The sequence below is a fragment of the Gigantopelta aegis genome, chromosome 11, assembly GCF_016097555.1.
Source record: "Gigantopelta aegis isolate Gae_Host chromosome 11, Gae_host_genome, whole genome shotgun sequence".
NCBI lineage: Eukaryota > Metazoa > Mollusca > Gastropoda > Neomphalida > Peltospiridae > Gigantopelta > Gigantopelta aegis.
The window spans coordinates 10,528,086-10,555,201 of record NC_054709.1 but is presented as its reverse complement, the minus strand read 5'-3'; the positions used below and the strand labels follow the sequence as shown (position 1 = coordinate 10,555,201).

Genomic DNA, 27,116 nt, shown 5'->3' with positions numbered 1-27,116 from the left:
AATGCAGGTAATTGCCTTTTTGAACATAAAGTTTTCAAAATTTTCTGCGGGAACATGCCACTCCGTACCCGAACCCCTCTTGACGTAACACGCTACCAAGAGAGTCATACAAGAGCAGCTTTAGAAATATTTTACATAAGTAAAAGTTCCACAGGTGTGTGTGTGTGTGTGTGTGTGTGTGTGTGTGTGTGTGTGTGTGTGTGTTTGCGCGCGTGCGTTCGTGCGTGTGTGTGTGTATGTGTCAAGGAACCATTCCGTATTACTTGAGTCATTGTTAAGATTAGATTAATAAATAAAAATAAAAACATAATAATAAACCGTTACGTAAATGTTTATCTCTAAACCGTGTTCACATTTGAAAAGTGACAATATGTATATATTCACAATTAAAGCCAACTCCCAACCCCCTGGGAAACTGGGAAACTCTTTTTACGTGCCCCTATCCACAGAGGTTCAGGCACGCCCACCGCGGATTTAGCCTCTGACTTCGCCAGTGACTAACTCCGGAGCAGGAAAAGGGGGGGGGGGGGTACGTTTAGAGGTGGGACGGAATTTAGGAATAACTTTCAGGTCTGTTTATCAACACACCGAAACACATTCCATAGTAGCACACGCTTTGCCCGTACACGTGCGTGGGGTGTCATTCTCGATTTTGACAATTTCCAGGAAGAGCACTGTGCTCTTTTTGATTTTTTCATTCTGTTGCTCATGCAGTTGTTATTTCGATTCCTCGGTGAAGCCTTATTTTACCTAAGTCTACAAAGAGTTCAACTTGCATCCAAACATGTCCGGACTCTAAATTAATTCACTATTATCAAAACCATAGTTAAGACCTGCTCGGCAATTGTAAATTGGAGTTTTTAAGGTGATTTTAGGTGCTGAGCAATTGAACGGGCGGTCCGAAATAAAGTGCGTTAGACTACTTATAAAAAAATAAACGACTGGGGGAAGAATTTGGATGAACTGCTTCGAAAAAACATTAATGTTTAATAGTCTAACTAGCCCCCCCCCCCCCCCCCCCCCGGTTTCTAAAAGAGGTTACTAGCTCACGGGGGCAAAGGAGGTTGGTAGGAGGTTGGTATAACAGTGCACCACATGGTCGAGGTTTTGAATGCTGGACAACTCGCCCCAAAACCAGGCCTGAAGTTGGGGTCAGTCCTTCAATCAAGACCCGTAAATAATGATTATTCCTGTAGATTTTATGGGCTGCCGGATACATATCTATTACGGTCACCTACTATCTTGAGGATCCAAATACAAAGAACTATCAGATTTAACGTTTGTGAGTTTGACCTTATATCCGGTATCACCAGAGACCTTTGCCTCCGAACATATCCTTAAACTATTGTTATGCGGTCACGTGGCATCTGTATTTTTCCAGATCCTGTTGGGTGAAGTTGGTATTCTCCCGTTGCGAATACATCTTTGACAGTAAATTTAACGCCCAGTTTTGAAATTTCAATCATGATTCTGATAGTCCTATATTTGAGCAAAAGCTGGTTATGGTGTGCGAGTCAGAAATCGCCATTTGAAAAAATGTCATTTGAAGTCCACAGATGACATTCATGGCACAAATCATCAATAGCGGGTAAACCCGCCACGTGCCCGGGTGACAGCTTCCACTCTTCGTCTCTGCCCTCCAGTAAGTCGTCTGATCTGCTGCATGGGCAACTGCTGCCATTCTCGATGAAGAGCTGCCTCTAATTGTGCCAGAGTCTGTACAGGTGGGGTCAGACGCCCCAAGATGTCCCAAACATGTTCTAGCGGGTGTAGGTCAGGACTCATGGCCGGCCAGGGCAGGTTCGTCACAGTTTTAGTTTGGTGTAAAGCTGTTACTGCTCGGGAACGATGTGGCCTAGCATTGTCATCCATGTACAGAGGTCTGGTGGCGAGTGGACGGTTGTCAAAATGCGGCACAACAACTGGTTGCAGGACGTAACGAATGTACCGATCACCACTGAGGTTGCCTTGGATGGTGACAAGATCCAGCTTACAATCATGCGACAGACAATCCCAAACCATTACTGAACCTCCACCATACGGGGTCGTAGGTCGTATGTTCCTGGGTGTGTAGGCAGCATTTTTATGCCTCCAAACTCTCAATCGGCCATCTGTGACATGGAGCAGGAACCGGCTTTCGTCGGACCAATGGACTCTTCGCCAGGACCTCAGATTCCAACCTCTCCGGGCCAATCACCACGCTAAACGGCGTCTCTCATGATGATCAGCAAGCAAGGGACGCTTGGCGACCCTTCTGACCTTCAATCGAGCCGAAGCAGGGCCCTGTCCTAGCGTTGTGACGTCATGCGCGGTCTCCCTGACCGTGGGAGATCCTTTACAGCATTGGCATGTCCGTGTTTTCGTATCAGTCTGCTGATTACGGTGTAATGATACCCCAGTTGACGTCCTATACTTTTGAAGGTCATGCCGGTCGCATGCATAGCAATAATACGCCATCACTGGGCCTATGTTAACCGTCGACGTGCCATATTCAACGATTAAACTTCAACAGTGCAAGACAGTGACGTTAAATGTCAACAATTTCAGTGTATTGATACTGCATTTTGAGCAAAGCATGGGTGGCATGATGCACGTACATGTCGTTCTGTTGTGGGACGTCACAGTTGTCACTGTACTCTCCTATTATTTCGATGGAACACCATTCTTGACATATTCCTCACGTAATTTGCAGTTTTTACGAATGGGGCTATTTCAGTACTAAATATATCTAGGGGTGCTTAACCTTTTTCTTTGTGTATATGAGTTGTGGGGCGAGTTGACCAACGAATGGGGCAACTTGGTAGAGGGCCAGTTGGTTTAGGGGCGAGTTCACCTGCTTCCGTGCTTTTCTGTCTGTGGGAAAGTGCATATAAAAGATCTGCTTCTGCTAATGGAAAAGCGTAGCGGATTTCCTCTTATGACTACGAGTCATAATTACCAAATGTTTAATTGATCAATGTGCTCTAATGGTGTCGTTAAACAAAACAAACGTTCAACTAATGGGAAAATTTACGTTTATTGTTGTATAGGAAGTACTTTTATTATCTCGTTGGACTGGTATTCAGTTATTGCCGTTTATTATTCGACTACGCCATTCATTAACCGCGCAACATCACGAAGAACTCGTCCAAACGATAGCGGCGAAATGCAGGCTTGTTGACAAGCAAAACAAGCCTTTGGTAGTGACTACCATTCGCCTTCTACATTCCCAACATATTTAGTTGTTGATTGGCATATTTCGTGGAAATCAAATGCACGGTCGTATCCGCAGCATTACAAGCGGTGTCCAAAACTCGTCCGGAAGGATTTGCAACCGCAGCAACGCACTTCAAGTTGAAGTTGAAGTTGCAAACACGGGGAACTTTGAAGAGTTTGTTTAGAAGATGCGGCTCGGCTTGTCACTTTTAAAATCAAACATGCTTGACCTACATTTATCCATCCATCACGTCGTGTCTTCATAGTGACTGCTAAACACTATTATTGTTGGCATAGTTACCTGGTAAGTAGGCTAACAAGGGGCAGGCCCATTGGGCTATTTTTTATTCAAGCCAATCCTAATGATAATGCACCACGACTGGTATATCAAATGTGTGGTATGTGCTAGTGTACTTTCGAACAAAAACGACCACTCACGATACCCAAGTGATAATTTTCTTTTCTTTGGGTTGACGCAATTGGTCAATTTTGTGATTTTAGATGGGAAAGTCTACTTAATCAAGGGTTTTACGCGGCTATTAGACAGTACCTTGTGATCTTAATAAAAGACCTTCTAAATATACACCTGCCAATCAGGAACCACAGGTACAGGCCATGGAAAGAAAAGATCAATTAACCAAGAACACGCTACGATTATTATTTCAGTATGTGGGTTAATTTATGTACAAAACAATACAGTTATTTCAACACTTTGATAATGGTGGCTTATTTTGTATTGAAAAATAATATATACTTGTTGCCGGCTTACTGGGATGGATATTATTACAGAACATTGCGATGCATCCGCAAAATCAGGTATGTTTTGTTTCTTCAGTTCGAAGACTAATTCCTGACGTTACACGTTAGGTATTACATAACCACCAGCTCGCCAGAGGGCGTATTCACTGGGATGGTACAAAATGACTGCACCCGTTATATATAATAGCCATCACATTTAACTGTTTTATTAATTAACTATACGATTATACTTGTTGATATTAAGCAATAATGTGCATTATATATCGTTAAATATGCATACCAGGCCAAATGCCTTAATTGTCCCTTCCTTTAACAAAATTAAAATGATTTTCTATCTGTTATCAAATGGTAACTAAACAAAGATTTATATATAAATACAAATGAGAAATTTAATAATGTCGGTCAAGATATGTACTACCCTGTCTGTGGGTTGGTTTATATAAAAGATCCCTTGCTGCTAATCGAAAAGAGTAACTCAGGAAGTGGCGACAGCGGGTTTCCTCTCTCAGTATCTGTGTGGTCCTTAACCATATGTGTTATGCCATATAACCGTAAATAAAATGTGTTGAGTGCGTCGTTAAATAAAACATTTCTTTCTTTGTTTTCTTTATAATATGCAGTGTTTTTGCCAGATTTTTTGTTTTTTTGGAGTATCGCTGTATGAAATCGAATATTTACAATATGATACTGCAGTCAATATAGAGCATATGGAGCATCCTAATGGGTTAGGTTTAGGGTTGGGGTGAAGAAAATCATGTACAGTAATGATAAGAGTCATTAATTTTGTCAAAAGATCAGCTTTAAACAAATTTTTAAAAATCTGCAAACAAATTTGGGTATGGCACCATGCCCATTTTACCCTCTGGCAGAAACCCTGATAATATGGCCTGTTTTGTTTCTATTACATACACTCAAGTTAATATTATTTTCTGGCAGAAAGCCTGGAGTTTGGTATAAAAAATGAAACATTTTGCAATTTACATAAATCATAATTATTAATCGCCCCATCCTGTTTTCAAAGAATATAAACCCACATTAAATTTTTTACAGGTATATATATATATATATATATATATTTCTTATTATAAATACACATACATATATATGAGCCGTCGCACGCGAAAACATACAACTTAGCATGACGTCAGAAACTGAGTAAACGCGGCTCAAAGTTTGACGTTGCATGTGAAGGCGGAAGTAAAAGTTGGCATAATGTTTGCGTTGTTTGTTTTCGAGAATTTAGAAGATGACATCTTCTTCTTTACATGAAGATCAGTTTGAAGTAAACATATATTTGTATGTACAATAGTGTTTGGTTACTATTTTGTATTTTGTACCGGAGAACATTGGTCGAGATCGTTAGTGATACCATCAGTACTTTGATACACATTTACAAGCATAGGGAGAAGTCCTATATATCGATATGGTATGCAAGTAGCACATGTTTTTATAACGTGCATGATTATACATAACATAAAGTTCAGCAACTTTTCCAGAAGTTAAATACAATATTCATAAGTTAGACCAAACATCAAATTAGGATCGTATCGGGTTGCATGGGTCTACCACTCGGTTAGGCCTACCTGTTCTGTGGACTACAATCAACACCACTATTTCTACTCCTATTTCTATTTATAATCTAAATACTGAAAACTAAATCATTTCCTACAAAAAAAAATCTTTATATCTGTAACAATACTACATTTTTCGTTATTTATTTTACCATCGTTTGCAAACATTTCATTTATATACCTTTATTATATGTCATGATGTCATTGCATAAGCTGGCCTAGAAATTAACATGCAGAGGTATAGTAGATCAATTCTCACAAGGTTGTTTCTCCCAATTTTATTATTATTATTGCTGTGTGTGTATGTGCATGCGTGTGATAATTATATTATAATATCTGTTCACTTTACTCACTTCACATCATTTGTATAGAAGGAGTTGGTTTTCTTTCCTTACAGATTTATATTTTAATTTTACAAGAGCCTGAAGTAGGCCTACTCTTTGAGGCACATTTTGGAATTCAAAATAGAAGCAGGGGACAATATTTTAAAATCTTAGGTAACCGGAAGTCAGTTCACGTTAGTTTTACTTAGGTAACCGATTGTTCGGTTACGTGAATATAGTTCTCATAACCGATGAGTTAGGTCTACCCAAAACATTTGAACTATGGTTCTGTGTTATATTGGTGGTTCAAATGTATTTAAAAATATAAACTTATTTTCACTTTCAAATTGTAAGGTTATTACCTGTTATTTACCAAAAAATAAGACAAACGTTTTTTTTGTGTGCTAAGTTGTAGGTTTTCCCATGTGACGGCTCATATATATATATGTATATATGTGTGTGTGTATATATATATATATATATATTATATGTGTGTAGGTAGATAGGTAGGTATGTATTGATTGATGTATGAATATCTATATATTGTATGTATGTCGAGGTTGACTGTTACATACATAGATATTAACGCACTGGCACAGGGGATAATTAAATCCTTTCTGGCCTCACAAATTGTCCCATGCCGTTGCTGGGACTCGAACCTTTGGCACCGAATCACCCGCAAATTGCAAGACTAACCACGATACGCTCTGAGCTATCGAAGCTTCCATAAAAAGGAAGTTCTTTTTAAAACTCAACCATATGCATGGGGTCTACAATCTACGAAGTCGATCCCGCTTACGTCCATGGAACAGTGGGCAGACCTGGCACTGTATGTATGTGTGTGTGTGTGTATGTATATATATATATATATATATATATATATATATATATATATATATATATATATATATATTATGTATATAATATACACACATAAAAATAAACACTTTCCAGAAGTGTCATATAAATGTTGTGTATCCATGGTAGCTACTTATTGATCTCTTGGAGTAGTTCAATCAGTTATTGATTATTGCAGTGCATACCCCATTACCTAGACTAATAGATGTGTTCGTACAAAACTGACAACCATCAAAGAGTTATGTGCCACAAGAAAGTGGCCAGTCATTGATTAACTATCTTATATTATTCACAATGATGTACTGAGTTTGTTTGTTGTCCTTGTTCTAAAGATCTTTCCAGCTACATGTAACACAGCCTTTTTAATTTGTGTTTGTTTCATTTAACAACACCACTAGAGCACATTGATTTATTAATCATCAACTATTGGATATATCAAACATTTGGTAATTTTTTGACATATAGTTTTGGAGAGGAAACCCACAACATTTTTCCATTAGTAACACGGTATCTTTTATATGCACCATTCCTAAGACAGGGTAGAACATACCACAACCTTTGATGTGCCAGTTGTGGTGCACTGGCTGGAACAAGAAATAACCCAATGGGCCCACCGATGGGGATCGATTCTAGTCCAACTGCGCATCCGGCAAGAGCTTATCACTGGGCTACATCCTGCCCACATGTAACCAAGCCTTTTTAGTGCCGAATATTTTCAGGCCTTGAATTTTGTTAATTGAGAGGACAAGGACATTTTATGAGAGCCTTACAGCCAAAGGGTCTAGTGGATTTGTCGAACCCTGACTGGAGCATATAACTAGGGTGCTGCATGGCAGTAAACTGCCGTATGGCTGCCGTTAAATTAAAGAGTCCAGCATTTCATCATTCCGTTCTGTGACTTATTCTCTTATGTTGTAGACTGATCTTTATGTAGGCCTAGCGTTCGTATAAAGTGCTCCTACTGGCAGTAGGGCAGGACGTAGAATAGTGATAAAGTGCTCGCTTGATGCACCGTCGGTTTGGGGTCAATCTCGATCGGTGGGCCCATTTTAAACTATCTCTCGTTCCAGCCAGTGCACCACCACTGGTATATCAAAGACTGGTATGTGCTATCCTGTCTGTAGGATGGTGCATATAAAAGATTCCTAGCTACTAATGGAAAATGTAGCGGGTTATTTCTCTAAGACTCTTTTAAGTCTTATTTCAAAGTAAACAAATGTTTGACACTCAATAACCAACGATTAATAAATCAATGTGCTCTAGTGGTGTCATTAAACAAAACAAACTTTAACCTATTGGCAGTAGCTAATGGGAAGTTTTCTGTTAGCTCAGTGGGTAAAGCACTCACCTGGTGCCCCAGTCATTGGTCACATTAACCTATTTTTCATTATCAGTGCTCGAACTTACGGTCGGCACCAATGGCAATTGCCGTCTTTGAGATATAAATTGCCATAGGTAGAGAGCATCACCGATGACACTTTTATGCCGTCGGTAAAGCTCAACAATGGCGAAATGTATACACCTGGTGTATATTATCTGCCAATATTTAACATTTACACATTTAAAAGATGTCTGCAAACAATAAGATAGCCTTTCAGTCATAATTATTTGCTGCAAATGTCACATTAATTTTTTTTTGCCATAGGCAGGCTCAAAATTGCCGTCAGTGGACTGTTTCATCCAGTGGGGTGGGACATAGCCCAGTGGTAAAGTGTTCGCTTGATGCGTGGTCAGTCTGGGATCGATCCCTGTCGGTGGGCCCATTGAACTATTTCTCGCTCCAGCCAGTGCACCTCAACTGGTATACCAAAGGCCGTAGTGTGTGGTATCCTGTCTGTGCGATGGTGGATATAAAAGATCCCTTGCTGTTAATCGAAAAGAGTAGTCCATGAAGTGGCGACAGCGGGTTTTCTCTCTCAATATCTGTGTGGTCCTTAGCTGTATGTCCGACGCCATATAACCGTAAATAAAATGTGTTGAGTGCGTCATTAAATAAAACATTTCCTTCGTTTCACCCATGGCAATTCTTTTAAAAATTGCTGTGACAGAAAACTTCGTAAGTCCGAGCCGTGGTGCTCCACAACACGTGTACATAACAAAGGTGGTTGTGATTTTGGACACCTGTCAAAAACAACCTACCATATCATAAAATTGCAAATCACCGTGTTAAAAATACTTATTTAATATAGTACAGAACAGTAGTACACAGATTTATATCATTCATGTAATCATACAATCCGTTAATTGTCTGGAAATAAAATAAAATTGTTAAGTGGTTAATTAAGATTTTGAAATATTGTCCCTGGCCATAGGATTTTAAATTTCATGGGAAACGCTTTTCGGTTCAGTGCCTTGTGATCATGGGAACCCGTTGGAAACTGTTTAAAAAAATAAATTATATATATATTATTCTCGTTGAATAGTCGTACTCATAATAGTCATGGGAAATGAAATTTTGGTTCCATCATTTTACTGACATGCCTACCAACACGGTACCAGAAACGGTCATTTCCGTGAAATCTGAGGGCCTTTTGTCCCCTAGGTTAAAAATCTGCTCCTCAGGTGTTCAGACATTGGGGGTTTTTTAAGAGGGAAGAAATCTTTTATTTAATAATCAACAGTTATTTACAATTATATGGTGCCTGCCACATAGATGAGAGAGAGAAAACCCACCAAATCCGTACCTTTGGAGGGGGGGGGGATGTAGCCCAGTGGTAAAGCACTCGCTTTGTGTGCATTTGGTTTGGGATCGATCCCCATCGGTGGGCCCATTGGACTATTTTTCGTTCCAGCCAGTGCACCATGACTAGTATATCAAAGGCTGTGATATGTACTACCCTGTCAGTGGGATGGTGAATATAAAACATCCCTTGCTACTAATCGAAAAGAGTAGCCCATAAAGTGGTGACGGCAGGTTTCCTCTCTCAATATCTGTGTGGTCCTTAACCATATGTCTGACGCCATATAACCATAAATAAAATGTGTTGAGTGCGTCGTTAAATAAAACATTTCCCTACTTCCATACCATGGGCTAATCTTTTTGATTAGTTGCAAGGGATCTTTGTAGTCATAATAGCTGTTGATGCATGGTGCTGTGGTCTGTTAGAGTGTGCCGTGTGGCCCAATACCTCTCACTTCAGCACTCGAGGTTTCTTTTAGGGTTACCTCACCCTTAGTCCATATTAGTCTAGCCTGTACCCATTGACCAGTCCAGCTTGGGTGTCCCTAACAGAAGCTATAGCTCCTGCTGGCATAGCTGTCTGGGTCACTGAGACACACAAGCCCCCTCATCACGTCAAGAAATGGACTATGGCAAGGGATATTTTATATCCACCATATACCACAGCCAGGATAGTGCATATATATATATATACACTATGGCCTTTGTGAAAGTTATTCATAAGGCGAGCCCTCTACCAACTGAGCTATATCAGAAATCAAACCAACTCAGTTGATCCAAGGCTGCGGTATGTGCTTTCCTATCTGTGGGAAAGTGCATACTTAAATAAAAGATCCCTTGCTGCTAATGGAAAAATGTATCGGATTACCTCTGATAACTACGTGTCAGAAATTCAGAATTACCAAATGTTTGACATCCAATAGCCGATGATTAATTTATCAATGTGCTCTAGTGGTGCCGTTAAACAACACAGACTTTTAACTTTTTAAACCAGGACAACAAAGTCTGGGTATTAGAGTTTAAGAAAACCCAGTCGTTTATCTGTTTATGACTGATTCATGTGTATAATGATTTAGACCTGCATGCCGAGTCTGCCATTGATTTAGTTTAATTAGTCCGTCACGACCACAAGCTAGCCTATAATGCATGTATGTGCAGGTAACCAGGAGCAATGAGAATACTAACGTGTAGAGGCTAAATGTACAGACAGTTGTTGATAGAACAGATGCATGTGTACGCTACATTGTATGTATGAGTGTGCGGGTACATCTCTTTGGATAATATATATCAAGGTAACGTCTATATACATTTGTTTAGATTTGTTATGGTAATGATATATACATGTATATAAAAAATTTTTAAACCTGAATGACTGTTTGCATTATTGATAGAGCAGTTTGGGGGAGGGTTGAGAAAGAGGGTGTCAGCTTATACCTCTGGAACTGTCGTGGTAATGATATGTACTGGTAATATAACTGAACCTGGATTTCTGGTTAATGTTATTGAGACAGCAGTCGTGTGTGTGTGTGTGTGTGTGGGGGGGGGGGGGGTCCTGTACCTCTGTTTGGATCTGTCATGGTAATGATCTGTAATATAAAGTCTGAACTTGGATGTCTGGTTAATGTTGTATTATTGAGAGAGCAGGTGAGGGGAGGTGGGGGATCTGTTCCTCTGTTTGGAACTGTTGCAGTAATTATATGTAATATAACTGATACTAGATGTCTGGTTAATGTTGTCTTATACCCCACCTCCGGTCTCGTTGTCATGGTTTCTAAAACAAAACAAAAAACAAACAAAAATGATTAATAATACAATCATCTTTTATTGTCATAACTTAAATTGAAATCCGGAAGGTACATACATGTTCATTGGTTTTCTTATATAATGTACTTGATGTGCGCATTCGGAAAAGCACATGGAATGAATGAATGTTTGTTTAACGACACCCCAGCACAAAAATACATAAGCACATGGCTGCGCGACTGTTACCAACAGTTATACTTTCTGTCATGTTCACAATTGCCATGTTTGGTTGCAATTCATTGTCTTTTAAATCCTTCAACACTTGACTAAAGTCTTGAGGTATTCATATAGGGGGGACCGGCCTCGGTGGCTTCATGGTTAGGCCATCGGTCTACAGGCTGGTAGGTACTGGGTTCCCGATCCCAGTCGAGGCATGGGATTTTTAATCCAGATACCGACTCCAAACCCTGAGTGAGTGCTCCGCAAGGCACAATGGGTAGGTGTAAACCACTTGCACCGACCAGTGATCCATAACTGGTTCAACAAAGGCCATGGTTTGTGCTATCCTGCCTGTGGGAAGCGCAAATAAAAGATCCCTTGCTCTCTGTCATAAAAGAGTAACCTATGCGGCGACAGTGGGTTTCCTCTGAAAAAACCAGTGTCAGAATGACCATATGTTTACGTCCAATAGCCGATGATAAGATAAAAAATCAATGTGCTCTAGTGGTGTCGTTAAATAAAACAAACTTTTTACTTTTTCCTCCACACTCTTCCCATCCCTAGACAGTATAACTACATCCCTGAGTTTTAATACATTATTCTGATACCAGTACAGCCCTAACACACAATGATAAAACTGCATCGAATTACATTTACATGTATGACACAGACAACTGTGTAACAGACAGTTTCAATACTCGAGAACAAAATGTGAGGGTCTCGACGTCTGGTCCACGTTATTTTCATTTAATTTTTTTTTTTTTTTTTACTTTCTAGTTATTGATCATATTTGCCATAGAACTGATATATAGGATAATAAACAAGTTACCAGTTATTATAAAATTTATGTCCCTAGTGAAATAGTTTTCACTTGTCATGAGCTTTTTTAGCGAGTGACAAGTGAAATATTTCACAAGGGACATAAATTTGATAATAACTGGTACCAAGTTTGTTATTCTATTTATTACCCCAGTTATGTCCATGTATATAGAAACGACGTAAACTACTTTACTGTTCTAGGTATTGCTTTAACTTTGTATAATAAACAAGGTACCAGTTATTATCAAATTTATGTCCCGAGTGAAATAATTTTCCCTTGTTACGAGCTTTATTTCACGAGGGACATAAATTTGATAATAACTGGTAGCGAGTTTGTTATTTTGTTTATTATCCCAGCTAGTTGGGGGTTTTAAAAGCCTTTATTTTTCGATATAGCCTACATCAGCTACGTGTCCATGTATATAGAAACAACATAAACTACTTTACTGTTCTGGGTATTGCTTTAACTTTGTATTTTATTCACAGTTCACAGATAATTTTCAAAACCCAACGTTCTATATATTCTGTAAAAAAACAAAATCTATAATGAATTACATTAAACTACCATTTTATTACAAGTTTAACACCGAACCAGAAAGACGTAAACGCAAACGCTTTAAACTATGTGATGTCATTTATGTGTGCTTTGCCAACTCGTGATGATGTCATATTTAGTACCGACAAGGTGATTGGTTTGCTGACTTCAAATCGTCCAATAGTAGGGTACGTTAAACCAATGCATGATAATTTATCAGTGAGAATTTAAAAAAATATTTTCCCCCTGTTATGAGTGCATAAAATATTAGTGGCTGCATATTAAACGTGTTTCTGGTCGTTCTAATATTTGTACTAGGTTAAATTTCATTTTATTTCCTAAAACATTATTTATTCGTGCGTACAAAATTATTTGAATACAAAATCCAGATCTAACGGCCTACCGCAACAAGAGTAAACTTCTTGTGAGCACATTTTGTATTTGATCTTGCGACAGTGTCCTGATTACTCGGCAAGTGACGATCATTGTTCAACTAATTAAGCAGCCCGTCGTTCAGTCAAATTCCAATCCGGTGTAGACAGAGGTAATTAATGCATGAACAGTTCTTTCGTTCTTGATTTTTGATCCGGAGTCCGGAGTAGACAGAGTACGGATTAGGCAGAGATTTATACCTAAGAGATAAACGGTAGCTGGATGGGGCTTTAGAAATGGACCGGTTTACGCAGAGATCCTGATTACATAGAATCCAGTTTAGACAGAGTCCACTGTATATTGTTTAGTATACTGTGCCAGGTTTCATTAAATATTTTAATTTTCCTGGACTGTACCATTAATACCTCGGGGCAGGGAATGAATTAACATATTCAGGTCATACTGTGCATATTATCTTAACACATAGTAGTAGTACTATTGGCATTCTCTGTTGATGAGTCATTTCAGTTCAGTGGTCTGTTTTTGTTTTTGTTTTTTTTCTTAAAGTACACACATGTACAGTTGTAGCTGTGCAGGGCTAACTTGTTATTCACCAGTTGTGAATAAGAGTTTGTTTTATTTACCAACACCACTAGAGCACATTGATTTATTTATCATCAACTACAAATTTGACGTGCATTTTTAGTGGAGTTCAGGATACAAGAAGGCTACTTCTCTACCTAATTATGTTCAGTAAAATATGTTTTCAAACAAAAAGATCAAGTGTCTTTTATTAATAGACACCTGCCTTAGTGGTGTCGTGGTTAAGGACATAAGGCTGGTAGGTACAGGGTTCGCAGCCCGGTATCGGTTCCCACCCAGAGAGAGTTTAACCACTCTGTGAGTAGGTGTAAGATCACTACACCCTCTTCTCTCTCACTAACCACTAACAACGAACTCACTGTCCTGGACAGACAGCCCAGATAGTTGATGTGTGTGCCCAGAACAACATGCTTGAACTTTAAATTGATATTAGCACAAAAATAAGTTGAAATAAGTAAATAATGATAGACACCTGCATTTGTAATACTTTGCGATTAAACACTGATGTTTTGTGTCAATAACCAAACACGGTATGGTATCGCTAAACCAACATTGATTTTCCTTTCGTGAATTATTGATCTGTTCTGATACAGGTACTAAATACCAATTCAGATGTCATCTCTTTCATTAGCTGGTGAATGAGATTGTCATGGAAGCTGTTGAATAATTCGATCTGAACAGTCATTTGTTATATAACTCTGTTATTGCACACACACACAGTGTAATTAGGAAACTCCTCAGAGGGTTACAGGCATTTGCATGTACAATGAACTCTTTATGTAAACTGGGCGGGACGTAGCCCAGTGGTAAAGCGTTCGCTTGATGCGCGATAGGTCTGGGATCAATCCCCGTTGGTGGCCCCATTGGGCTATTTCTCGTTTCAGCCAGCACTCCACAACTGGTGTTACAAAGGAGGTGGTATGTACTATCCTGTCTGTGGGATGGTGCATATAAAAGATCCCTGGCTGCTAATTGAAAAAAGTAGCCCATGAAGTGACGACAGCAGGTTTCCTCTCTCAATATCTGTGTGGTCCATAACCATATGTCTGACGCCATATAACCGTAAATTAAATGTGTTGAGAGTGTTGTTAATTAAAATATTTCCTTCCTTCCTATGTAAACTGGCCTTGGTGTTGTAGAGGTTAAGGTTGGTATGTACTGGGTTCATCTCCCGGGACCAACTCCCACACAGAGTGTGTTTATCTGTTTATCGACTCAATATAATTAGCAACTCTCCAGAGTATTACAGACATTTGCATGTACATACTATAGTGAACTCTATCTAAAAGGGCATTGGTGATGTAGTTAAGCAATCGGAATTAATGCTTTATGACACCACTAGAGCACATTGATTCGGCTATTGGTAGTCAAACATTTGGTAACTTTGACATATATAATCATAGAAAGGAAACCGGCTACATTTTTGCTTTAGTAGCAAAGGATCTTTTATACGCACCATCCCACAGACAGGATAGCACATACCACAGTCTTTGATCTACAAGTTACAGTGCACTGGCTGGAACGAGAAATAGCCCAGTGGGCCCACCGATTGGGATCGATCCTAGACTGACTGCACATCACTGGGCTGTGTTCCACCCCTAATTTCTGGCAGAAATCCTGATAAGTCTTGCTGCAATGCAGATAACTTAAGCTAGATATTGTAAGTGATATACAATATAACAGGTAAAAAACGTGTTACAATTGCTGAAAATATTTTACACCATCTAATTACATGTATGTAACTAAAATCAAAGTGTCATTAAGTATCGGGATATGTATCGTATTGTGACATATCCATATTATTACACCCCGAAGGGTCACAGGCTATCATGAAATATTTTGTTTAGTATCACGTCGCTATTAGCTACTCAAGTTATAGAGATCACTTCACATTTTTAAAACATTAAACCAGTGTTGGATCTAAATGGGGCATTCTCCTCCCCTAAATTTTGCTCTTTTTTTTTCTTTCTTTTTTTATGTTGTAGAATCCGAGGAACGTTTGTGGCCTTAAGCCACATGTTATTGGGGACTCCTTAAATGGATTTTGTGAATCCGCGACTGTACACAGTAATTGCTAATTAAGTTTCAGTTGTCCAGAAATTATCATTAATGAAGATTTTGAAAGCAAAATGTTCTCTGGCTACATGTATATATATCCATCAATTGTTAAGATTTTAGGATACGTAATTGTAGCTATGCAGTACCCTTACAAAAGATACTCATGGCAATAAGATCCTATGTATGTATTTAACAGTAATGAACAGGGTTTCTGCCAAAGGGTAAAATGGGTATGGCGCCATACCCAATTTTTTGGCAAATATTATTTTTTTAAGTCAACCTTTTGACAAAATTAATGACTTATTATTATTACTGTATGATTTTCTTAACACTAACCCTAAACCAAACCCATTTTCTTTCAGGGAGACAGCAAATGCATGCAGCACACACATTGTAAATATTCAATTCCATAGCGCCATACCCAAATATTTCTTTCTGCCAGAAACGCTGATGAAGGTACATTCGGATCATTTAAAAGAAATTATTAGATAATTTTTACAATTATGGTGTGTCCACACAAGCTGCACATTTTATGCTGGTTTACACAGAAATATGGATTACACAGCTGTCCACTATATTTATTTTCATAAACACAATGCACAATTCATTCTGGTTGCATGGGATTCAGGTTGGCAATTAGGCAAATTGTGTCTGATGTGCGTATGAGTTCATTTGGCTGAACAGAATGTCAGAGAATAAAGGGTCATTAGCAGAGTAGTAATACAATCTGATGATGATGATAACTAGTTTAACGTTCCCATATACCACTAGGGTTTCGAACACGCCCATCCCGAGTCCCACCTCCGATAAGATTGGTGGCCTGGCTCGGGATGGAGGAGGGGGGGGGGGGGGGGGGGGGGGTGAAAATGGGCAGAATTTTGAAAATAGCAATTAGTAAAAAAGTTAATAGATTAAATACAATCTGATGTGTGCCGTTATATTGAAATATGTTGTTCCGACTGGCCTTCAAGTAATGTTTGGTGCTTCGTTAACAAGAAGGGGAAAGAAATGTCCACTGCAGAAATAATTAGCTCTCTCAAATGGCTTAAAATCAAAGAGAGAATTGACTTTAGAACCTGCCAGTTTGTCTACAAAGTCCTCAACAAACTATCTCCATCATATCTAGAAACAATGTTTCAAACAACTTAAGAAATTCACTCCTTAAATCTGAGGTCAACTCAACATAATCATCTTTATGAATTAAAACCAAGAACAGAATTTTATCGCCATACATGTAGTTTTTCATGCAGGGGAGCTAAACTGTGGAACACACTACCTTCAAAGATAAAATATTCTCAATCCCTCGCCTCATTCAAATCCAGTTATTTTAAGCACTATTCAAATAATAATCAATTTTAAGATATACCTTTGTTGTTGATTTTTTGTTTGTTAAAATAATTATGATGTATTGAGTTATCACTGACTCAAGTTTCTTAACAAATTGATTTAAATATTATTTATATATTCATAATATGTGCTATTGTTCCTCATGCTATACATATTACATGTATGTTGCTGTTGTTTCTTTGAATGTATGTATGTATAATATCATGTATAGATTAGAGAGGGCCTCATGGGAGACCAGTCACCTTGTACTGAATGTGTTTACCCTCTGAAAATAAAGAATTTTATTATTATTATTATTATTATTATTATTATACTCTGGGTCGTTTGTCATATATACATGCAGTTGCTGTGTCAGGGTTCGACAAGGAAGAAAATGTTTTATTTATGGTTATGTGGCATCAGACATATGGTTAACAACCACACAGACATTGAGAGAGGAAACCCACTGTTGCAGCTTCATGGGCTACTCTTTTCGATTAGCAGCAAGGGATCTTTTATTTGCATCATTCAACAGAAAGGGTAGTATATACCACAGCCTTTGATATACCAGTTGTGGTGCACTGGCTGGAACAAGAAATAGCCCAATGGGCCCACCGATGGGGATCAATCATAGACCGCCTCGCATCGAGCAATCGCTTTAGCACTGGGCTACGTCCCACTCCCAGGGTTCGACAAATCCACTAACCCACGTTGGTCCTGGCTAGTGGATTTTTTATCTGGGCTAGTGGAAATGATCAGCTGTAATACTATAATGCATGTTCACTAGACAGGCTTTCTGCCAGAGGGTAAAATGGGTATGGCGCCACACCCAAAAATGTTTGCAACATTTAAAAACAAATTTAAGTTAACCTTTTGACAAAATTAATTACTCTTTATCATTACTCTATTATTTTCTTAACCCTAGCCCTAAACGTAACCTTTTTTTTTCTTTTTTTTCTGGGGGAGCCCCCCCCCCCCCCCCCCCCCACCATATCCCCAGTTGACTGGTTGCATTCAATTCCATAGCACCATACTCGGACATGTCTGTCTGGCAGAAACCCTGCTAGAGCACGAGCCAAAGCTTCTGTGAGTGTTGGTGACTTTCTCAAACATTTGTCGAACACTGTGTATGCTATCTATGTACATGTAGTGACCGGCCTCGGTGGCGTCGTGGCAGGCCATCGGTCTACAGGCTGGTAGGTACTGGGTTCGGATCCCAGTCGAGGCATGGGATTTTTAATCCAGATACCGACTCCAAACCCTGAGTGAGTGCTCCGCAAGGCTCAATGGGTAGGTGTAAACCACTTGCACCGACCAGTGATCCATAACTGGTTCAGCAAAGGCCATGGTTTGTGCTATCCTGCCTGTGGGGAGCGCAAATAAAAGATCCCTTGCTGCCTGTCGTAAAAAAGAGTAGCCTATGTGGCGACAGCGGGTTTCCTCTAAAAAAAAAATCTGTGTGGTCCTTAACCATATGTCTGACGCCATATAACCATAAATAAAATGTGTTGAGTGTGTCGTTAAATAAAACACTTCTTTCTTTCTTTCTATGTACATGTAGGTGCTATACGCTGAATATCTAATAGAAGTTGTAGAAGCATCACAAGGGGTTTATGGATTTTTATACCCTCTGTATGATCTTGTACCCCGAGTCGAAGGCATCCAACAATTTTGTCAGTCGGATAAGTTGGATGGAGTTATCTGCCCTTTACCATTAAGTTACTACTAAATATAGCAATATTTAAATATATAACCCTTATAATATTTGCCTGTATAACCATTATTATTACATTTACATATATAATCCCTGTTGTATATGTATAACCTTTATCATATTAATATTTACATATAAAACCCTTATTATAATAATCATTACATGTATAACCCTTGTTATAACTATGTACATTTGTGACTACTATTTCTACAATATTTACATGTATAACCCGTAATATAATAACATCTCCATATATAGCCATTATGATAATATAAGTTGTAGAAGCATCACGAGGGCTTTATGGATTTTTATATCATCTGAAATATATTTATAACACACATTTCCTCGATAATTATTTTTCTACCCCGAGCTGAAGACAAGGGGTACAAGAGCATACAGATCGTATAAAAATCCATAAACCCCTAGTGATGCTTCTACAACAAATGTATCTTGCCGACATGTTTAGTTGCAAGATTTTCTTCAAACACATCCAGGTGCATTAATAATGTTCAAACAAACAAAAATTCAATAGCAACATCATGTACCCAGTTTAGTGTTATTGTTCGGAGATGTAAAGTGACGTCATTGGAATACTGACGTCATTCAAATTCAAAATTAACTATTATCACAATGCTTCGCCACATTAAAATGCTCGCTTTTCTTCAATTTCATTTTCCGAGTGGTTGGTAAATCGTTTGACAGCTATGTTTTATTTACGTTGGTAACAGACAAATTTTTGCATAGCGCATTAATACAATAACAACAGTTCGATGTTACAGGTGGGGTGTAAGAGATTTGACTCCGCTCATGCGGGGTATAAGGTTTTGTTACCAAGGCTAAATAACCATTGAAATTTGAGTATTTTAAATGAAGACAAGATGATGATCATTTTCTTTTCAAAATCTTGATCAGCGATATTTCTAGTTAACTGAAAATTGATTAGCAACGACTGTTTAATGTTTTAAAATTGTGTAGTGATCTCTGAAACTTGTGTCGCGAATCGTGACGTGATACAGAACAAAGTGTTTCATGAATACAATAGAGTATTGTCAAACATAACGTTTTCTCCTCTTTTTTTTTGGCATTTAACATTTCTTTTTCTTTTATTTTTTTTTTAGCCTTGGACTAATGCCCATTCTAGGACTGTACAGATCTGATTCCGGCCACAATCAACAAGCATCTAATCCATCCTGTCTACGAGGGGGGAGGAGGAGGAGGAGGGGGAGGTCATAGACGTGATGCCAAGCGACATGGACAAAGATCCGAAAAGTCGTCTCTTCGAATCGGAACAGATGACTGATATATCACCCGGCAAGATTAATAATGGTCTGAAAAGTCGTGTCTCTGAATCGGAACAGATGACTGATACGGCACCCAGCAGCGAAATGAACAACAACGGTCTGAGCGGTCCGCTGTACAAGGTGGATCAGGTCCCCGAGCATTTCCACGAGCTGTTCATCTTGCGCGGCTACCGACACCCGAAGAGTTCGGCTCTTCAGTGCGTCCTCAGCGTGTTCGACGCCACCAACGAAACGCTCAACTTCTGGACCCACTTCCTGCCGTCGTGCTACTTCCTGTGGATGCTGAAGGGCCTTGCGGAGACCCTCGACTTCAAGCACGACAGCTACACTTGGCCGCTGCTAGGTTACGTCTTCTCGTGTTGCATCTTCCCTCTGGCCAGCGCGGTCGCCCACACCTTCAATACCATGTCGCACAAGGCACGACACATCTGTTTCTTCCTCGACTATGCTGCTCTGAGTGTCTTCACCCTGGGGGTGGCCACCGCTTATCGAGCGTACTCTTTCCCGAGTCAGCTCTGTGAGACGTGGTACGGGAGATATTTTATCTGCGGAGCCGTCGTCAATTCCATCTTGTGTACGGCAACGGCCTGCGAAACCCGCTTCATGAAACCGAGCCTCTTGAGGAAAATCCTCCGATTGGGCGCCTTTGCTCTCCCATACGTTTATGACAGCGTCCCCCTCATGTTCCGTCTCCTCTTCTGTGAATCCGACGACTGTGGATTGGCGTCGACGTATTTCCACACGCGGCAGTTCGTGTTTGCCTTCCTGGCAGCGTTTCTGTACACCACGCACCTACCCGAGCGTTTCTATCCCGGCCAGTTTGACATCATCGGGCACAGTCACCAGCTGTTCCACGTGAGTTCGATTCTTGCGACCTTTGACCAACTGCAGGCCATACTTCTAGACATGCAGCAACGCCGTGTGAATAGACTGCCCGTGTGGACGACAACGGCGCTTCACGACAGCATCAACGTTATGATGTACATCATGTTCATCAATACCGTCATTATAGGTCTGTTTTCTTTAAGGTTGCTGAGGAAAACTAAAATGATGTGATACGTATGTAACATGCTTAGTAGTGGGTGTATGTTTTTATATATATTTAAATACTATTTTTAAAGAGAATGCAAGCACTGATCAAATGGTATTTTTCAAAAATTGTTTAGTGATTTTTCTAACTGATTAAGTAGAATGCTGTTGTAAGAATTAGCCTTGAAAGTGCAAACAGTTACTGTTACAGTTACAGTAATACAAATAATTGTGTTTTGGGATTTATACATACACTGTAAATGCTATAGGCCCTGGTTTATGAAGTGATCTTAGCACTAAGATCACCTTAAGTGTATACATTACATATGCATTTAAGGTAATCTTAGCACTAACATTGATTTGTAAAACGGGGACAAGGTTTATACTGAACATAAAAGTTTTAAGAGAAAAAAACCTGTATGGTAATATGCAATATGAAACTCCCAAACCAGGATTTAAATTTATATAATCTCATATTGTAACATATTTGATGATATGGTAATAAGCTGCCAGTTATTGTTATATTTATATCTTAAGAATTAAAAATGATTTCAGTGGGTTTATAAAATAATTTATCCTATAACTTGCCCATTATATCCACATTCAATATTACCGTAGTTTTCTTTATGTATACATGAAAACAAAACCAAACCCCAGCATAAATGCATTTACATCACGTCCATATAATCTAAACTGTAAAAATAATTACAGTTCACATTTTCAGCCACAGTCGATTATGATTTTCTTATGTCTTTACGTTGTACCTACATGTATCATCTAAACTTTAAAAATAATTACAGTTCACATTTTCAGCAACAGTCGATTATGATTTTCTTATGTCTTTACATTGTATCTATAATCTAAACTAAAAATAATTACAATTCACATTTTCAGCAACACTTGATTACGATTTTCTTGTCTTTACATTGTATTTTATCATCTAAACTGTAAAAATACAGTTCTATTTTCAGCGACAGTTGATTATAATTTTTTTTATGAGCAATCGTCTTACCGGTAAAATCCAACCATTAAATTTTGTATTGTAATCAATCACTGGAACATCAAAAACTAGGGTCAGTGTGACAATGATTAAGAGTATGATTTTCATCATTTTAAAAAAAAAACTTTTTTTTCTTTCTTTTTAGGGGGTGGAGGGGGGGGGGGGGGGGGGGGGGGGGGGTCTAATATGCTTGAACTAAATATTGGTGGAAAAAAAACCTATTGAGTCCATACCTGTGGCCTAATGTTAGTTTGTTTATTTATGTCATAAAGATAAATGATTTCTTCCAGAAATGTCCATTATTATTACATAAGAGACATTATGTTGGCAGGGAAAAAAACCAAAATGTGATACTTTTATGTATGTTAAATTTTATGTTGTGATCAAAATATGCTAGCTCGTACGTCCGCATTGGTTATACTTGCAAGAATTAAGTGTCTTAACTTTTGAGGGGAAAATACATCAAAACGTTTTGAAATCATTTTTGATATAACAGACATACTGTAGATATTTTGGAAACCTCAAATGATTTTTTTTTTTTTTTTTTTTTTTTTTTTTTTTTTTTAACACTGGATTCTTTAATTACCATAAGCACAAAATATTTATGGTTTTATTTATTTATCATTTGGTCACAAAGTTTAATAAATGAATATGTTTATTTATTTTTCATTTGTCACAAATTTTGAGTGAATACTAGTATGTGATATTTGGAAGTTATTTATGCGCATGTTCATTTTTAGACTTTAATATTTGATTGTTAGTACATGTAGTTGGTATAGATATACCAGTTTGTAGATACTTTTCTTTAGCTTTCATTTTACTTTGCTTGTACATGTAATTAGCCTTACATTATCTAGATATATTAATTTTTATTTAAATAATTATTCCAATGTTGTATTATATATATTCATAATGTAAAAACCCTATATCGGACTATATTATATTGTTATTATTAAAATTTTGTACTTATTTTGGAAAATATATTAACAATTTAAAAACTGCATGTGTGTATGTACCTTTAGAACTATACAATATACAATGTATTGTACAGTGATGGAATATTGCAATATTGTACTGTTAGGGCATTTATACATGTAGTATTGTATAATAAGAGAATGTATACAAATATTGTACAGTAGCTGAATACAGTATATACATATAACATTGTACACTGAGAGAATGTATACATGTAGTATTGTACAGTAAGATAATGTATACATGAAATATTGTACAGTACGGAAATACTGTATATACGTATAATATTGTATTGAGGGAATGTATACATGCATGAATATTTAGTAAACTAGTATTATACAATATTGTATATTATTTAAGGAAATGTCTACATGTCGTATTGTATAATGAGGGAATATGTACGTTGTGCAATGAATGAATATATTTTCCAATTAGTTTATTTCAATCTGTAATAACAAAACCAGTAACAAAATCAAGATTGCATCTCTGCACAAAACAAAAGAGTCCAAAAGGTTATGACAGTATCCTCCTATGAATTACTGTCAGTTGCTATATGTATGGGAGGCAATTTCTCAGGATTTCACAGAAATTAAAAATTGTTTCCAGTATAGTGTGTTGGCAGCGTTCGAAATAACCACTTGTCCGTTTGTCCTGACAATCTCCTTGGACAAGCAAAAAGTACCGGTACCTCAATGGTTGTTCAGTGGACATGTCAAGTAAAAATGTGTAATGCTGTTTCATTTTAAGCAGTCAAAAACATAGTTCTTCACTTGAATAAAACCTAACAACTAAGTGAAAATATTGGTGGACAAGTGGATTTCTAGATGTACTTGTCTGGTGGACAAGTGAAAAAGTTTGCTTATTTCTGTCGCTGGTTGCTGGTTGGTATCAGTCGGCAAAATCACAGATCCTGAAGTTTGTTAACCATTATCCTTTAAATAAAAAAAAGTTTGTTTGATTTAACGACGCCACTAGAACACATTGATTTTTTATCTTATCATCGGCTATTGGATGTCAAACATATGGTCATTCTGACACTGGTTTTTTTTTTAGAGGAAACCCACTGTTGCCACATAGGCTACTCTTTTATGACAGGCAGCAAGGGATCTTTTATTTGCACTTCCCACGGGCAGGATACCACAAACCATGACCCTTGTTGAACCAGTTATGTTACCCTTTAAATAATTCACCATAACCATAATTACTGAAAAAGTGTTTCCGAGGGGTTTTCATGATCACACAGCACAGAACCAAAAAAGTGTTTTCTATAAAATGTGAAATCTTGAAATCTGGACAACAACTATTCTCAACATAAACGTTTAAATTTATTTGTAATGAACTCTTAAAGAATAAAATATACTACTTGTGAAACTCCTGAAAACTGGACCCTGTGTAGACCACATTTTCCTCAAAACCGGCTGTTTTTCATGGTATGTTTTTAAATATTAGTACAGAACATAATCTCTCTAAACCGGAACCGGACTCGGTGGTGTCGTGGTTAGGCCATCGGTCTACAGGCTGGTAGGTACTGGGTTCGGATCCCAGTCGAGGCATGTGATTTTTAATCCAGATACCGACTCCAAACCCTGAGTGAGTGCTCTGCAAGGCTCAATGGGTAAGTGTAAACCACTTGCACCGACCAGTGATCCATATCTGGTTCATCAAAGGCCATGGTTTGTGTTATCCTGCCTGTGGAAAGCGCAAATAAAAGATCTCTTGCTGCTAATCGGAAAGAGTAGCCCATGTAGTGGCGACAGCAGGTTTCCTCTCAAAATCTATGTGGTCCTTAACCATATGTCTGACGCCATATAACCGTAAATAAAATGTGTTGAGTGCGTCGTTAAATAAAACTTTTCTTTCTTTTTCTCTAAACCGGATTCCCCTTAAAACTGAACTTTTTATGTAGTCTTACAGGTGTCCTTTTTAAAGGGCTTTCTCTGAATAATTATATACTAAATATACTAAATTAAATGTGTGGTATAATCAGATTGGTTTTAATTAAGTTGCATGGTTATTCGTCAAATATTTCTGTGTCTATGTCTATCCTGTATTAATTTTCTTTGTTGATGTTGGGTTTTTTTTTTTTATCATAGATGTTTAATATTCCAAGAACTTAAAATGTATGTTGGTGATATTATACACATGTTATATTTATTGTTACTATACACATGCATGAAATTATATATGCCTACAGAAGTCCAGCATGTTAGCAATATGATATATTATACAGATAAATGTACAACATGTATTACATGTTTTAATATTCATACAGTAACTGTGAACAGATCTATCTATCATGTTAAAACAATTTGTGTTTCGAAGACATTAACCATCATTAATTTTTTGTTGTCAAATTACACCTAATCGATTTCGATTTCGGCAACTTTGTGTAACAGGAATTCATAAGAATCCGTTTGTTAATTTGTGTTTTTTTTCACAGTGTGACAGTTGACTCACTAGTTCAAACAAATAATTTTTAAGTAAAATCTACAAACTGAAATCGGCAAATTTGGACTGAAATTGACAGATTATGACAAAAATTGACAAGTGTTCAGGGAAATAGAGAAATTTGCTTGTAATGCATACAATGTGCCTATAACTGAAGTCTACTAAAATTCTGCTAAATATTTAGACATTAAGGTTATAAATATTGAGTGAAATATAGTAATCATGACTGATTCGTTCAAATTAAAATCCGAAAATCCGAAAATTTCCTAAATTCAAACTGTCAGGGTTTCTGCCAGAGGGTAAAATGGGTATGGCGCCATACCCAATTTTTTTTGCAGATTTTTTTATTTTTAAGTTAACCTTTTGACAAAATTAATTACTCTTTTCATTACTGTATGATTTTCTTAACGCTAGCCCTATTTTTAACCTATTTTCTTTTTGGGGGAGGCCCATCATACCGACTATTGACTGTGGTTGCACATTCAATTCCATAGTGCCAATTCCCAAAAACTTCTTTCTGGCAGAAACACTGAAACATTGATGTCTGTACTTTTTATTTGTGATTTTTAAAAAAAAGAAAGAAGTAAGTTATCCATGTACGAGTATTTTGTATGTAGTTTATCGGGTTTTATGGATCTTCCCTTAGTTCTTTGTGTTTTATGGACCCTCCCTTGTTCAAGCAATCTCAGGAATGACCATGAAAACTGACAAAAAAACCGTTGATGTATAACGTTGAATGATAATGAATGCTCATGTTGTGATTAGAAACTGGTTATGTGCATGTTAATAAAAATCAGTAATACAGAATCAATGTTAAGTGTCATATTTCCGTTAATTTGTAATGTGATTACATATTCTGTCCATTTTACCGATTCTGTCCATTTTGTATGTCTACATAAATTAAGATATTTTAAGTTATGATAATCATTATAATAATTATTATTATTGTTGTATTTTATTAACTTCTTTTTTGCAACTTCTATATAAATTAAGATATTTTAAATTATTATAATCATAATTATAATTATTATTATTGTTGTATTTTATTAATTTCTATTTTGCAACTTGTTCATTATTTTGTATAGTTGTTCAGCGTTTGTACTGTTACAGTGTTAATATCTTCTGATGTATCTATTAATACACGCAACCCTGAATTCCATATGCACACACTCGTATCATAGAGGTATTCATTTGTGTGTCTCTGTTTGTGGTTTTCCTAAAGCCTACCGCACACGGCATTCATTTGTGTATCTCTGTGTTTGTGCTTTTCCTAAAGCCTACCACACACACGGCATTCATTTGTGTATCTCTGTGTTTGTGCTTTTCCTAAAGGCTACCACACACGGTATTCATTTGTGTATCTCTGTGTTTGTGCTTTTCCTAAAGCCTACCACACACGGTATTCATTTGTGTATCTCTGTGTTTGTGCTTTTCCTAAAACCTACCACACACGGTATTCATTTGTGTGTCTCTGTGTTTGTGGTTTTCCTAAAGCCTACCACACACAGTATTCATTTGTGTATGTCTGTGTTTGTAGTTTTCCTAAAGCCTACCACACACGGTATTCATTTGTGTGTCTCTGTGTTTG

The 27,116-nt window shown here is 37.6% G+C and overlaps 1 protein-coding gene across 1 annotated transcript; it reads left to right on the top strand.

The window, feature by feature from the left end:
- Window positions 1-3,055: 3,055 nt before the first annotated feature.
- On the top strand, window positions 3,056-24,129 carry LOC121385702 (membrane progestin receptor gamma-like). Its single transcript, XM_041516477.1, has 2 exons — window positions 3,056-3,499; window positions 19,894-24,129. The coding sequence occupies exon 2, from the start codon at window positions 20,014-20,016 to the stop codon at window positions 21,130-21,132; it is 1,119 nt and encodes a 372-aa protein (XP_041372411.1). The 5' UTR covers window positions 3,056-3,499; window positions 19,894-20,013; the 3' UTR covers window positions 21,133-24,129.
- Window positions 24,130-27,116: the final 2,987 nt, after the last annotated feature.

Coding starts and splice junctions, on each gene's coding strand:
- LOC121385702 (XM_041516477.1), top strand. CDS start 20,014: ATGCCAAGCGACATGGACAAAGATCCGAAAAGTCGTCTCTTCGAATCG.